Consider the following 15,618-nt stretch of genomic DNA (forward strand, 5'->3'; position numbering starts at 1 on the left):
GTATCTGTATCTGCGCATACTACCTTGTGTACAGTGTGGGCCACTTATTATAATAATTTGCCCTCCAGTTGGTGTGGAAACTCTCAGAGGAGTGCTAATCTGTGTAGCTTGAACTTAGCTGACCCAGAGTTAGTGCATGGTCAGTTGGGCATTACCATCCCAGTGGGCACATGACGTTGTTTCAACGTTGAATGTTGGTTGAAATGACGTCACGACGTCGAAATACCGTAAAACAACGTTATTTCAACGTCACTTTTGCGACGTTGATTTTATGTTACAGTTTGACGTTGTTTCAACGTCGAATAAATGTTGAAATTGCGTCGCGATATTATCAACCTAAATTCAATGTCTATCCAACGTCGGTTTTGTAACGTTGTTCCAACGTCCATATTTCGACATTAATCCAACATTGAATGTTGGTTGAAATTGCGTCGCGATATTATCAACCTAAATTCAATGTCTAGCCAACGTCGGTTTTGTAACGTTGTTTCAACGTCCATATTTCGACATTAATCCAACGTTAAATGTTGGTTGAAATTGCGTCGCGATATTATTAACCAAAACTCAATGTCTATTCAACGTCGGTTTGGTAACGTTGTTCCAACGTACATATTTCGACATTAATCTAACGTTGGATAAATGTTAAAATTGCGTCGCGATATTAACAACCTAAAATTAACGTCTCTCTGACGTCGGTTTGGTAACGTTGTTCCAACGTACAGATTTCGACATTAATCTGACGTCGAATAAAAGTTTAAATTGCGTCACGATATTGACAACCGAAATTCCATGTCTATTCAACGTCAGTTTGGTAACGTTGTTCCAACGTACAGATTTCAACATTAATCTGACGTTGAATATGCGTTTAAATTGCGTCACGATATTAACAATGTTAAATTCAATGTCTATCAATCGTCAGTTTTGTAATTGTTCCAACGTATTTTGACATTATTCTGATGTTGGATAAATGCTTAAAATTGCGTCGTGATAACGACCTAAATGTACCAACGTCGGTTTGGTAAACTTTGTTTAACATACGGATTTTAATTAGTCCAAAGTTGAAAAAATGTCGAAATTAAGTGCGTCGCAATCAAACATATTGCATTGCTTTGAAATTGAGTATCCTCGCGGTTACTTCAACGTCAGTCCTGCTGTATCAATTAACGTATAATTTTAACTATCAAAGTGCAAAATATTATGTCAAGAAATATAAACAAAATAGCCAACTTAATTGAACTTTGTGGCCTTTTTTATGAAAACATATTATTTGTCAGCACGCCAAAGCTGTGACGCTAGCCAATCACACGGCGCGTAATTTGTTCTACATTCCAAGGTTGTGACGCTGGCCAATCAGTTTTCATGTACTCTCTTTGAATCACGATATGGCGCGCAAGCATATGACCGTTACATATTTCGACATCATACTGCAGTTGTGTGGACGTGTAGCGTGCAGCCGACATCATTTTACTCAAATAACAGGTAAGAATTTTGCCATCAAAATTCGTAGTTATTGTTATGATGTTGCTTAGACATACCTGACGTTTATTCGAAGCACTTACTTATTAATTGCAACCAATTTCTCCCCAAAACGATAAACAAATATTGACACATCACTGGGGTCGGGGACACTGGCATGCATGGTCACTGATGATACCGGCGTCCGGTACGTATGGGAACCAGGTCGACCGCATGCATCCCGGCACTCGGAACAGTGTATTGCTGAGCTGTACTAAAACGGGTTCAATGGGAAAGTAGTGAGAGAAATCCTGAGAAATAATCCTCCATTGGCGTTTTGAACTGTACAGTATAATGGACGTGTGACTTAAACTTTCCGGGACGATATTGTTACCATGAATAAATGTGGCTCAATTACTGGATTTCCTTTGTATTGAAAAGTTGTTTCTGAGGAAATAGAAATTGCATTTTTTTTTCACTTGGTAGACCTTATGGACATGAAATGCATGATGATGAAATGTACTTAAGCCTACCTGGTTAAAAAAAATAATAACCAGGAAAAATATAATTCGATTTTCTGCACTGTAGAGTTTCAGTTTTCATGTAATTTTCAGGCTAAAAAGTAAAAATGGATCGTCCAAAAGTGATTGTAGAATGGAATGCAGTATATTTTCTCGAGGTCAATTACTGCCATACTGGATTTCTTCGTACAGCTACACAGCGGTGATAGGTCGTGGGTCATGTACATTATACCGTTTTACTTCCCCTGATTATTAAACCAGGTGGGTTATCTTCCATAGGGAATAGGCCTATCAAGTGGGGGATAAACACTCCCGATTTCGATTTCACATGTTGCTATCACCACCCCGGTGCTCTTGTACATGTACAAGTCACAAAACGGAGGAAGTTGCTGGGTAGTTCCTTGATCCTTTGTGTAAAACTAAAAGTTGCTGTGACAATAGTGAGAATGCATAACACAAATTTCTGTATCAAAACTTTAGGTAAATGCAAGCATGGATAATTATACCGCTGTTTGTAGCCTGTGCTGTGAATGGTGCAATAACAAAATGGACTCACGGTGCAGGGAGTGAGTAATTACGTAAATGTATTGGCCTAAGTAATCAATCATTGCATAGGCAGGTGGTATTTCTACATAAACTTGTTTTTGTTTTGTGTAGATACTAGACATGGTTTGCATATTTTTTGGGGAGTATGCAGAGTCTAAGTTTGGCAGGTAGGACAGGTAGGGTAGTTAATCTCACTTTTTCAGCTTCTGAAGAAAAAAATCCTTTTCAAAATTCCAGAAGAGTTTACAAGACCTCACAGATGACGAAACCCCACTCAGCAATGATTCATACAGGAATTGAGGAGGAGCCAAAGTCAGCATGCATTGTCGAACCAGTATGGAGGAGTTATGTATGACTTTCGAAGATGCTTCAGTTTGAAATCTTTCGGACAGTACTCGCAGTGCCGTAGCTGGTATGTATATGCCGACAAAAAAAAAATTCAGGGCTAAGTTTTATGGCAAAAACCGATTATTTTATTCTTAAGTCAATAACACTTGCAGAGATGTAGCTCTGATTGCAGTCATCGCACATAAAAAAGTGGTATTCAAATCCATTTCTACTTGTGCGAACAACAGACACAATGGCCAGTTCATTCAAAACGTTAACAAAACGCAAAAATGAAAACAGATTTGTGGCTATATCTTAATTGAGTGTTGGCAGAAGTTTCGTCACAGTGCATTGTATAATAACTTGTGTTTGTTTACACTCTTCCGTTATCTTTTTTCCTGATGGGTCTTTGCTTTTGTCTCTGAGCGTTGTTTTTTTTCTCATCCAACAGGTGCATGACCAAGTGATTGAAGACAGTTCAACAATGATGGGCAGAGTGGAACTGAAAAAAAGCAGATGAGGAGACGACCTTTTCAGTTTCGCAGGTAATTTAATTTTCTTCGCCAGATTTAATTTATTTTGACCAATTATTGATCTTGGTTAAAATCTCATTGTGTGGTACTTGGTTGTATGGTTGATAATTGCTGAAGTGTCAGGAAATACAAGTGGTAGTTTTTATAAGTGCAAGTTTAATAAAAGGAATCATTCTGTTGATTTTTTGTACACAATGTCAGCACATAAAATGATGACCAAACGTGTTGTCGCTTTGTTGAAACTAATATGGTTTATGTATGTATTTCTCTTTGTTTGTGTTTGTAACATTTTCGTTTTTGAGGGTGATTTGGTTGTGTCAATGAATAAAGAGATGGTTGGGGAGGAAGCTTGCAATTCTAAAATATTACACTATCTTTTATTTGTCTTTTCTAGCGAGGTCTAGTAACTTCGTAATCGGGCAAGGTGATGGATGTTGCTGCTTGTTGAGTTTTTCATCTCCTGTCAAGTTTGCGCCTGAAAGAAGAGGTGATGGAGGGACACACTGAGGGCCCATGCACCTTCACATTCAGTCGTACCTTTGGACTGTGTTGAATATTTCAATATTGGAACAGTTGATTAATAGTAATTGTTCAAATACAGTAAGTTGCTCTGGAGTGGCTGGTATCTTTCCGTAAGTGTAACAGGTAAAGGCTCTTTAAGTGATGGAAATTCAACCTCTGCCGCATCTTGTACTTTTCATCTTGAAACTTCCACGTTCGAGAAGTGGGGGACTGTTATAATAATTATATACAGTACATGTATTGTGCATTATTTAGTTATTACTGTTGATTCTTGGTTGACCTGTTCAAATGTTCAATTGAATCATTTAGATTAATTTTGTATGAATGATGCTGTTTGTTTTATTATTTTCTATTTGATAGTTTCTAATGCTCTTGCCCAAGTCTGCCGCATAACCTCTTGCAATATTTCACAAGAAAATTCATAGATATGATAGAATAGTGCTGCAGGTAAATTTGGAAAACTAATATGAATTGTATGCAAATGAAAAAAAAAAGTGAATTTAGACGTTTAAAAATTGTACCTGTATGCTTGTTAATTCGTGTTATATTTCTGATGTAAATGCACTGGGCAGTGCTGCATTTCTTTGAAAAAAGAATCAAATTCATTATCATGTATCTTTTTAGAGACTAGTACCCTCGTTTAGGCTATAATGCTGTTGGAACAAGTCAATCTAATTCTGAATTTTACTATGTATGGATTAATTACTACTTTGTTGAAACCTAAAAGGTGTTGTATAAGCTGATAAGGTTGGAAGTTAATTAATAAATACACACATTTTTTTATGGAAAAAATTAAAGTGATTGATAAAGAATTTCATTTAAATTTAAAGTTATTCAATTTCGACATGGATTTAACAACACTCCTCAGCTTGCAAATTTATTTAACATAGAACGATTGGAAAAATGCCAACATCCACCATTATCAGTACATTCTGGCTTTAAATCTTAACACAAACCTTAAAATATTTTGATTCAAGAATTGCATTTATTTAACTGTGATATTTCTAAGAATAGGATGTCATTTAATGTTGATTATTTATACGTTGATTGAACATCATGTCAGTGCTATTTTAATGTAGAGATGTCGACGTTAAATCAATGTTGAAATGTCTACGTTAACTCAACGTTGTGATCTTAACGTTGTTTCAATGTCGACATTTCCACGTCGCTTCAATTTGCAAATTCAATCATTAATCAACGCTGAATCAACGTAGAATCTCCGACATTAAATCAACGTTGACATATCTACGTTGATTCAACGTCATGCTTTCCACGTTGGTTTAACGTCAGCATAATAACGTCAGATCAACTTGCAAATTCAATCATTAATCAACGTTGAATCAACGTAGAATGTCCGACATTAAATCAACGTTGAAATATTTACGTTGATTCAACGTTGTGCTTTCCACGTTGGTTTAACGTCAGCAAAACAACGTCAGATCAACTTGCAAATTCAATCATTAATCAACGTTGAATCAACGTAGAATTTTCAACATAAAATCAACGTTGAAATGTTGACGTTGATTCAACGTCGGCATTTCAACGTCAGAAAAACTTTCAAATTCAATCATTATTCAACGTTAGTTCAACGTCGGAAACTGACGTTGTTTCAACGTTATTTCAACGTATTTTGCCCACTGGGATGCCCCCAGACCATCTGTTGGTGACCTAGGTTGACTGTGGACATATCACAATTGGCAAGTTTTAAGAGGCGTTGAGTGATTAGACTGATACTTATCCCCATAGGAGACATGTTCCCATTAATCTTCTCTTTGAAAAGGATGTGGAATTTTGAGAGAATTTTAAATGGGAGAAATTCGTAATGATTACTAGAACTCCCCTTACTAAGGAGTGGAAAATGTCACATACATGTCACAGCTGAAATATATTGCATTTTTCAGAATACAACTGCTCTTTAGTGTAAACCCTACTAATTGCTCTTTTCTTGTGAAAAAAATATTAAACACCAGGCTTGAATCATGCTTATAGTAGGGGAATAATCTTTCAAATTTCTAAATACTCATTTTGACAATTTTACAAGCATACTGTGATAGAACAGGAAATATAAAGTTACCAACTGTATGTTTTGAGTATCAACATGTGAGTAACCCACACTTTGCATATTGGGGATTCCTGGTATCTGATTGGTCAACTAGGTTGGCAGTGATGGCAAAGAGAAGTTGTACTTAACATATGGGGCTCAAAGTGTATTAAAAGGCATTGCAGGACTAGGATTTAGGCAGTTGATTGCTTGATTAGGAGGCTCTTGATAATGATGGAATGACATGACAGATGATGACGGATGAATGCATGATTAAGTGCACGACCACTGTTCTTGATATGTCTCCGATCACCAATTATAAGTCTATTTTCTAGGGTTGAATCTACTTAGGATTAAAGGATTAAAGAGCAAAATCCCATGGGAAAGAAGTTACTCAAACCTTAACCCTAAAGAGGCCGGGGGAGGGGGGGGAGTGCAGAATCCGCTCCCCCTCAACTTTTTTCATGATGCAACCCGAGCTGTTCTGACTTATAAGCCGAGCCTTGTGCATCTTTTCATACAAAAAACATAAAAATCCGACAACAGGTTGCTGTGCAACGAAAAATTTCCCGGCGCTATGCGCCATGAAAACTGAATTTCCCCATAGATAATGTACACAGAGCAGCATTACCATTCATGCATATGAATAATTAATTAGCCACAATTCCAAAACCCTTTGACCTATAGTCATGAAATTTCTTGGGTATGCTCATGCAGAGTTGTTCTATGCATGTATTGAGTTTCAAAATTGTTCGTCTCTCGATGGCCAAAATTTGAGGGGAATCCCCCCCCCCCCCCCGGTTGAGAGATGATCAAACTAGCCCGGCCCTTTAAGAAATAAGATGCTCCACCCACATTCCAACTCCCCCCACAAACTACTCCACCCAGATTCTGCCTCCACATTCCGACTCTTACCAGTCTGATTCTTATTCTGATTCCACAACCCATTCAGCTGTGTATTCCAATGGCTCTACTTAAGTCTACTGTTCCTCAGCTATTCCACCGAGAAAGGGGAGCTAGTGCCGGTGCTAAGGCCCACCACTATAAGGGTACGACACCATCGAGGCGCTACCAAATTATCCAGCAAGATGAAGGAGAACAGCTGGTACGCCACGTCACATTGTCATCATTTGAAGTTAGAATTCATGTAATTCCAAAATCTTTTACTTCATGTGCTTTATTTGCAGGTTCAAGTTTTATCTACATGTAGGCCTACCCGTATCACATCAAATCAACTAGTGAAGATGGCATCTAATGTTACAGTTCAATCAGTGTTGGAGAAGATTAGTGTGGATCATCTGGAATGCTCCATCTGCACCAACCGTTTCAGGCAGCCCAAACTGCTGGACTGTTTGCATAGTTTTTGCCTGCAATGCCTCCACGACCTCAGACAGAGCCAAGATCCTAGTGCTACAAAGCTGACATGTCCTCTGTGCAGATGTGAAACCACGTTAAAAGGGTCTGGGGTTGCTGATCTCCCTAATAACTTTGCATTCAGCGCCCTGGTGGAGGAAGTTACAATGCAGGAAAAGCTACTGGAAGGTAAAGGGTCAGAGATCAAATGTCAAGCCTGTGATGAGGAGAATAAGGCTATATCAAGATGCATTGACTGTGATCATTTCCTCTGTCAAGAATGTCAAAAGGCTCATGGACGTATGACTTTGATGAAATCTCATAAAATCTACACACTTGCTCAACTTCGATCAGGAGAGATTGTCTACAAGAGTAAACTAAGAGAAGAAGTTCCCAAATGTGGCAAGCATCCAGATCAGAATCTCAATGTCTACTGCGACACATGTGAGCAAGTCATATGTCTCACGTGTACTGTTCTCGATCATGGGAATCCAAAACATTCCCTCATCGGCCTATCTGAGGCTTTTGAAAAGTGTAAGAAAAAAGTTGAAGAACTTGTCTCAAAAGTTAGTAACAGTAAAACAGAACTGAACACCACCATAGAGAAAACTTGCATATCTCGCAAGAAACTTGACATCATGTTTGCAACCACCAAGAAGAAAATGTCAGAAAAAGCTGACCAAGAGGTTGCCAAGACCCGACAAGAAGAGCACAAACTGTTAAAAGAGACTGAAAGAATTTATCAAGAAAGAGTCACAACATTTGAAGCTGCTCAAGCCAATAACAGGAAAGAGGTGACACAGACAGAGCACAAGCTGGAGGAGGTCAAACAACTCATGAATCAAGCAAGTTGCTGTGAGATTCTTGAACTTCAGCAGAAGCTCTTGCATAACCTCAGTGAATTGACAGGGAAACAGCCACAGCAAGTTCCTGACAAGTTGACCTTCCTGGACTTTGAAGAAGATGAGAGGTCACTTGGGAGACTCATTCTGGAGGAAGAGCCACAGGCTGCAGAAAGGCAATTACCAAGACCTGGAAGATCATGTGTGAAGGAGAAATGGGAACTGAAGACTGAATTCAAGAGCTTGAAATTAGGAAATACACAGATACGACATGTGTCAGCACTCTCTGACAATAACATAGTATTAAACAATTGGAATAAAACACTATTCACAGTATCACTGACCAATAGTCAACATACACCATCTCCTATCCCACAAAGGCTACAAATCAATGGCCTCACTGGTGTCAGGTGTATTGCAGTGAGCAAGGATGACAAGCTCCTTGCTCTAGATATTCCAGTAGTCAAGGTCTTCAACAAGCAACATCAGCTCCTCCATCAGTTCACACCAGGTAGAGGGTACAGAAAACCAACATGCCTTGCAGTGGATGACAGCAATCTGATAGCAGTGGGTTATGGAGGCAAGAATGAGATATCTCTACACAACCCAGGTGGATCCCTCATCAGGAGACTGCTTGCATCAATGATTAGAGGTTATCTGACAATGCACAATCACCGCCTGATCTACACAACAGGCATGACCAAAAGGTTGGTATGTGTAGACTACTATGGTGCCAGTGTATTCTCAGTTGACATTACCAGCAACATGCAGGGGTGTTGGGGCCCTACTTGTGTGTGCTGTGACAGTGATGGCAGCATCTATGTTGCTGTGTGCGGACGTTCAACAGGTGATATTCTGTATTACAGTCCTGATGGCAAGTACATTGGATGTGTGATCAAGGGATGTGGTCCTCCAAGTGACATCACATTCACATCAGGTGGTGATCTGGTAGTGGCTTCAGGACAGTCTGTACAGATCTATCACCGAGTGTAAGGACAGATTAATTAAACTGGGGCTATCCAGTGTATCCACCAAACACTTCCATCAGACATCGAACATTGTTCTGAAAAGGAACATTAAAGTTCATTCCCTCAATAAAACTTTCGATAATACTGTATATATGGTTTATTTCTAAGGTCTTTGGTGTTTGTATGTGTCGACTCTTATACTTTAAATCTACTTCCAATAAAATGCTACATGTAGATCTGGTGGCCCAATAATGAGATCAAAGGAATGACCCTTCACATTGTTTGCAAATAGCGCAGTGTACATTTTTAAAGTATTATCAATGAGAGGGAAAGTATTACCACGAAAGGCAATTTAGTTCAATTTTCTCAGATTTGTCTCAGCAAATACGAAGTCAATGCATGATGTGTTTTCCAAGTATAAAATATAACCCTACTCCTGTAAAAAATGTAAATATTTCCTTAAATTTTGTTTTTCGATTTTTCAATTATTGGGAAAATTGTTGAGTTTAAATTAATGCAACTTATTTTTGAATGAAAAAGATTTTGCACCTCCATGTACTCAAAAGCAACTGGATGAAATACGTGTGATTTTGAACTCAAGCGATAGTTTAAAACTAAATCATATGCAATCCGTTGGTTGTCTCTTTCACAGTGCTTTCTGAGTGCCTCATCAAATTAATATCAGTTACATTACATTTACAACCAAGTTGAAAATGAAAACCTTGTGCATTCTACTGCAATGATACATGGATGTTTGTAAATCTGGTTAGTATGATGGATGTACATTTGTAAACTGAAATCTTGTTTATTTGCCTTTCTTAAATGTGATTTTTCTAAAATACTACAATAGAAGATGCATTTGGAACATTCTATGAATTTGGGGTTCAGTTTTTCCTGTCCCTATACGTCTGACATGTACGATTTTGTAAAAGAAGATGCACTCCTTTATGTGTGTACTCTTCCTCCAAGAATGCTTCTGCGAATCAAATGACCTACCCAACAAATATTAATTAGTTTGACGTCAGTTTTAATGCCACTTGAATGGCAAATGATCAATTTCAGAGGTTACAAGTGTAATAACCCTCATTATATTATTTAAAGGCTTCAATGATGAGCCACTATTATTCTAGTTAAATGCTTCAATCACAGCAAGCTCACATGTGTTGTATTATGCATCCAACATGGCACATATGCATCAGAACAGCAGAAATCGTGTCTGTGTTTTATTCAGTCTGAAATCGGATTATTATAAGCATTGGACATTACATTGGCGACGAGGATAAACAGAAAAAACCTCTGATGTCTGGGTAAGCAACTGAATACCTAGTAAAGCAGAAACTTATGCAGAAAAAGGAGTGAATTTGTGGCGAAAATTGACATTGACATCGTGTACTTTTGGTGTAGTAACAGCATGGCCACGGGATCAGGACAGCAACCTGTACCGATAACTGTTGTAACTGAAACCAGAAACTTGAAGAGTCAACCATTTACTCACCCTGATGACCAAATATCAACTGGAAACGCTTGGGAAGAATGGCTAGAGGGCATAGAGAGAGAATTTCGCTACTTCAAAATTAGCAGCCCCATCGACAAAAAGGACGCCCTGATCATTTATGGTGGCAAAGAAATCGCCAGACTGGAGAAAAGCTTACCCAATCCAGGGGATGTGGATGATGTTTATGAGAAACTGAAGACAAAACTAAACAGTTACTATACCCCAAAGAAAAATAAACATCATGCCAGATACCTGTTCCTGAAGATGAGACCCACACCCCAAGAAACCACCATGGCTTATGCAGCTAGGCTAAGGGAAAAGGCCATTCAATGTGAGTTTGGAGACACTCGTGATGACCGAATTCTAGAGCACCTGATCCAAACCATAACAAGCAAATCCCTCATCCAGAAAGCCATTAACAAGAAGTGGTCGCTGACACAAATGTTAACAGAGGCCGCACAGATAGAGGATACGTCCTTGCAGATAAGCAGCATGAGACCCCCTGATGACGGAGCAAGCAATGTGGCCAAGGTGGGATATCAGCAATCATCACGACAGAAGAAATCCACCGGTGGGCATTATGGAAAGCCCAAATTCCATAAATCACCACCGTGCGCATACTGTGGACTGACCGGCACCCACCCACAAGGCAAAAACTGCCCGGCCTACGGCAAGAAATGCAACAAATGCCAGAAGTGGAATCACTTTGCATCCGTTTGCCGAGCCGACCGACTCCGTGCAGAAAGCAGAGGCCCGCCCAGTCAGCCTGTCCCCCCAAAATATGCCAAACCCAAGCAGCGTGGGAATCACGTAAAGAAGACGAGCATGGAAGAAGACGATCAAACTTCTTCTGATGACGAATTCTTTGACCAGGCAGTCAAACACCTGAAGCAAGTGCGGAGAATCGCAAAAACCGTCCATGACGACAGCACAGTCACAGTCCGCATTGACGACGTTGATGTACGGATTGAGCCAGACAGCGGAGCAGAGGTAAACATCATGGATGAACACCAACACAAGGCACTGCAGCACAGATCGAGCAATCCACAATCACTACAGGCAAGCCATATCAAACTACACACCTTGCAGAGTGACTTACCTGTAAAAGGGGAGTTTCGGACGATCGTCAGAAATGACACACGTGGAGCAGCAACAAAGTTTGTTGTTGTCAAAGGCAGAATTAACTCACCTCCACTTATCAGCAAAAACACCCTCATTGAACTGGGGATGATGAAACTCCAACCAGACGGCTCCCTTGCAGAAATAAACGACCTTCGAATTCCAGAGAACACCCAGACTGTCAAATCAATCAGCAACACTACCACAGCTCGCCAGCAGACACAGAAAATCGTCGAAAAATACAAAAGGGTATTTCAGGGTATCGGCCTGATCCGAGATGTCAAGAGCGACACAGACATCTTCGCAAAATTCAACATGAAGCCAGAAGCAGCACCAGTAGCCCAGAAACCGAGACCTGTAGCATACTACCTCCAGAAACCATTAAAAGAATGGTTAGACCAGTGCATCAAGGAAGGCATCTTTGAGGAAGTTCCCCCAGGCGAGCCAGTGACATGGTGTTCCCCACTCGTGGTGTAACCAAAGCCACGATTCGGACAGACGCCGAGAGATGAGCTACAACCACACATGATCAGAGCCAGTGTCGATCTACGCGTCCCAAACAAATTCATGGAGAGGAACAGGATCACACAAGGGCCTGTGGTTGAAGATTTCATGTACAAGTTCCATGACTGCAAAGTCTTCTCTAAACTTGACATGAAACAGGGCTATCACCAGCTCCTACTAGACCCAGAATCGAGAGGCATAGCAACCTTCAGCACACCTTGGGGCAATCTGCGTCCAAGACGATTAGTCTTCGGTGCCAAAGCATCCCAAGATCTCTTCGATGAGACTATCTTCAAAATATTTGGGGACATCCCAAAGAGCCTCAACCAGCGAGACGACATTCTCTTGGGAGGGCGTAACATCGAAGAACACGACAAAGCGTTGCAAGCAGTCTTGCAAAGAGCAGCTGACTTTGGCATTACCTTCAACCTTGACAAATGCCAGTTCGGAGTTGAGGAGATTGAGTTCTATGGCTACAAGTTCACAGAGGATGGACTCAAGCCGACTCCCGACAAAGTTCGAGCAATCAAAGAGAGCAAGGCCCCAGAGTCCAAAGAAGCTGTGAGAAGTTTCCTAGGCATGATTGGATATCTCTCCAAATTCATCCCTAGATATACATCACTGACAGCACCGCTGAGAGAGCTGACACACAAAGACAGCAAGTTCAAATGGGGACCAGAAGAGAACGCAGCCTTCGAGAAGCTGAAGGACAGTATCACCAATGAAGATACCATGGCGTACTTCAACCCAAAACTGCCAATCACAGTGCGAGCTGAAGCAAGCTATCATCAAGGTCTATCAGCTGGACTCTTCCAAGAGACTCCCAAAGGACTTCAACCAGTACACTTCATCAGCCGCACCATGACACAAGCAGAGAAGAGATACAGCCAGACTGAGAAAGATGCTCTAGCTGTCCAGTGGGCGAAAAACAGATTTCGCATCTATCTTCACGGTGCACCCAAATTCCGCATCATCACCGCTCACAAACCTCTGATACCCATGTTCAACAAGACGACAGCCAAGCTCCCTCCAAGAATTGAGAAATGGGTGATGAACATGCAAGACGTCGACTTTGAACTTGTCTATGAACCAGGCAAGGACGAAGCAGACCCGCTAGACTTCCTTTCCAGACACCCCCTGCCGGAGACTGGAACGGATAGCACCGAGAAGATGATAAAACAAGTCATAGAAGCAGACCATGCAGTTATCATCGACCGAATCAGAGATGAAACCCAACATGACAAACAGCTCCAGAAACTACACAAGAGAATCCGTGCGGAAGACTGGGAAAGTCACAGAAAGGACCCAGACATCACACCTTTCTATTCAATCCGACAGGAGCTGTACGAAGCAGACGGCCTGATGTTCCGACTTAACCGCATCGTCATACCCAACTGCCTGCAGCACAAAGTCATCAAGGCAGCACACAGTTTAGGACATCTCGGGATGACGAAGACCAAGCAGATGCTCCGAGAGAAATACTGGTTTCCAATGATGAACAGTATGGTGGAGCAGATCATCGGACAATGCTACGAATGCCAGGTAACTACAAAAGACCATAAGCAGCAACCAATCAAGATGACACCCATACCAGAGAAACCATGGGAAGTTATCGCTGTAGACTTCGGAGGACCGTACCCAGATGGTCACTACAACCTAGTCGCTGTAGATAAACGTACCAGATACCCAGAAGTCAAGACTACCCACTCAACGGCGTTCAAACCGACAATGGAGAAATTGAAGGAGATGTTCGCTGCACACGGGACACCGCGACGACTAGAAAGCGACAATGGGCCCCCTTTCAACTCCAAGGAATTCACTGAATTCGCCAAGCGAGAGGGACTCCACCACCATAAAGTCACACCAGACCATGCCAGAGCTAACGGAGAAGCCGAGAGTTTCATGAAGTTGCTGAACCGAGCAGAGCAAATTGCCCATCTTCAGAAGAAGAACAGAAACATCATCATCCAGGAGATGCTCACTGGATACCGCTCAACGCCACACCCAGCAACTAACATCACACCATACGAAGCACTGATGAACAGACCGGTGAGAACAAAGCTTGACCACCAACCCGGAAAACACACTCAAAACATCAAGGACAGCATCATTGACGAAAACGACAAACAGTACAAGGAAAGGCTGAAACAGAATGCTGAAAACAGGAATACAAAACAACACAACTTTGTAGTTGGAGACTACGTCCTTCTCAAACAGACCAAGAAGAACAAATGGAGCACAGCATATGAACCGGCATTCTACATCATATACCGCATCGATAACTCATCCATAGCAGCCAGAAGAGTCACCGACGGGCGAGACATTTATCGAGATGCCAGCCACTTTAAACTTGTCAACAGCGTAGTGCGCAACACAGATGACGTAACCATGCATCAGGATGATGCAGAATCCGAGGACGACTGGAGAGAAGGCATTCTTCTTCAATCGAACCCTGAAACCCAGCCAGATGAAACCAGTCCTACACAACCAGATCTCTCTTCAAACAAAGAATCTACATCCAGATCTGTCTTCACACCGCCAGAAGCAAAACCATCTACGCAGACATCACCAGAACCACACACTAGGCCAAGAAGGAACCGCCAACGACCAACCTACTTGAGAGACTATGTTGACTAGAAAAGAAAAAAAACCAGAAAAAAAAAAAAAAAAAGGAAAAGAAAGGAAACGAATCAGTTTCAAAGAAAGAAAAAAAAAAAAAAAAACGAAATTAAGGATTTGTTCAGATATTTTCCAAAAAGAGATGGAGAAAGAAAACAAAATAGTTTCGATTGGAAATTGTTCATTATAATTAAGTTTCAGTTCATTTTGATATTCCTTCAGAAGTACTAAGGAATTTTATTAGAAAAAAAAGATATTAAGACAAATTCAGATGAGAGCGAAAAGAAAAATATTTGCAAGAAACTGAGACTGGAGAAATGAACACTAGGATTGTTTTCCTTATAGCAAACGAGATCAAACAATCTCACTTAAACTTTCAGAGCTAAGTTCTTCAAAGAAAAGGAGAAGTGTAATAACCCTCATTATATTATTTAAAGGCTTCAATGATGAGCCACTATTATTCTAGTTAAATGCTTCAATCACAGCAAGCTCACATGTGTTGTATTATGCATCCAACATGGCACATATGCATCAGAACAGCAGAAATCGTGTCTGTGTTTTATTCAGTCTGAAATCGGATTATTATAAAGCATTGGACATTACAACAAGGACAGGAAAAATGTCCGACTTTGGACCCTAAATGTATAGAATGACCTACTTGTGAGAGGTTCCGTATCATTACAATAATAGTTTAGTTTATTCCATAAAAGATTGAGGCTTTTGCTACTTTGAATAAGTATTGGTTTGCTAAATGCTGATAGACCAAGAAGTCT

The 15,618-nt window shown here is 40.6% G+C and overlaps 1 protein-coding gene and 1 long non-coding RNA gene across 2 annotated transcripts; both read left to right on the forward strand.

Moving 5' to 3' along the window:
* The first annotated feature begins 378 nt into the window (after positions 1-378).
* On the forward strand, positions 379-3,376 carry LOC119726189. Its single transcript, XR_005270798.1, has 3 exons — positions 379-1,479; positions 2,760-2,934; positions 3,301-3,376. It is a non-coding gene; the product is annotated as an uncharacterized LOC119726189 (long non-coding RNA).
* A 7,143-nt stretch (positions 3,377-10,519) lies between these two features.
* LOC119726895 lies at positions 10,520-12,199 on the forward strand. Its single transcript, XM_038198745.1, has one exon. The coding sequence runs from the start codon at positions 10,520-10,522 to the stop codon at positions 12,197-12,199; it is 1,680 nt and encodes a 559-aa protein (XP_038054673.1).
* The last annotated feature ends 3,419 nt before the right edge of the window (positions 12,200-15,618 follow it).

This window comes from Patiria miniata, unplaced genomic scaffold, assembly GCF_015706575.1.
Source record: "Patiria miniata isolate m_02_andy unplaced genomic scaffold, ASM1570657v1 HiC_scaffold_2, whole genome shotgun sequence".
NCBI classification, from domain to species: Eukaryota; Metazoa; Echinodermata; class Asteroidea; order Valvatida; family Asterinidae; genus Patiria; species Patiria miniata.

Bases quoted from the DNA above. Each gene is read 5' to 3' on its own strand.
- LOC119726895 (XM_038198745.1), top strand. From the start codon at position 10,520: ATGGCCACGGGATCAGGACAGCAACCTGTACCGATAACTGTTGTAACT.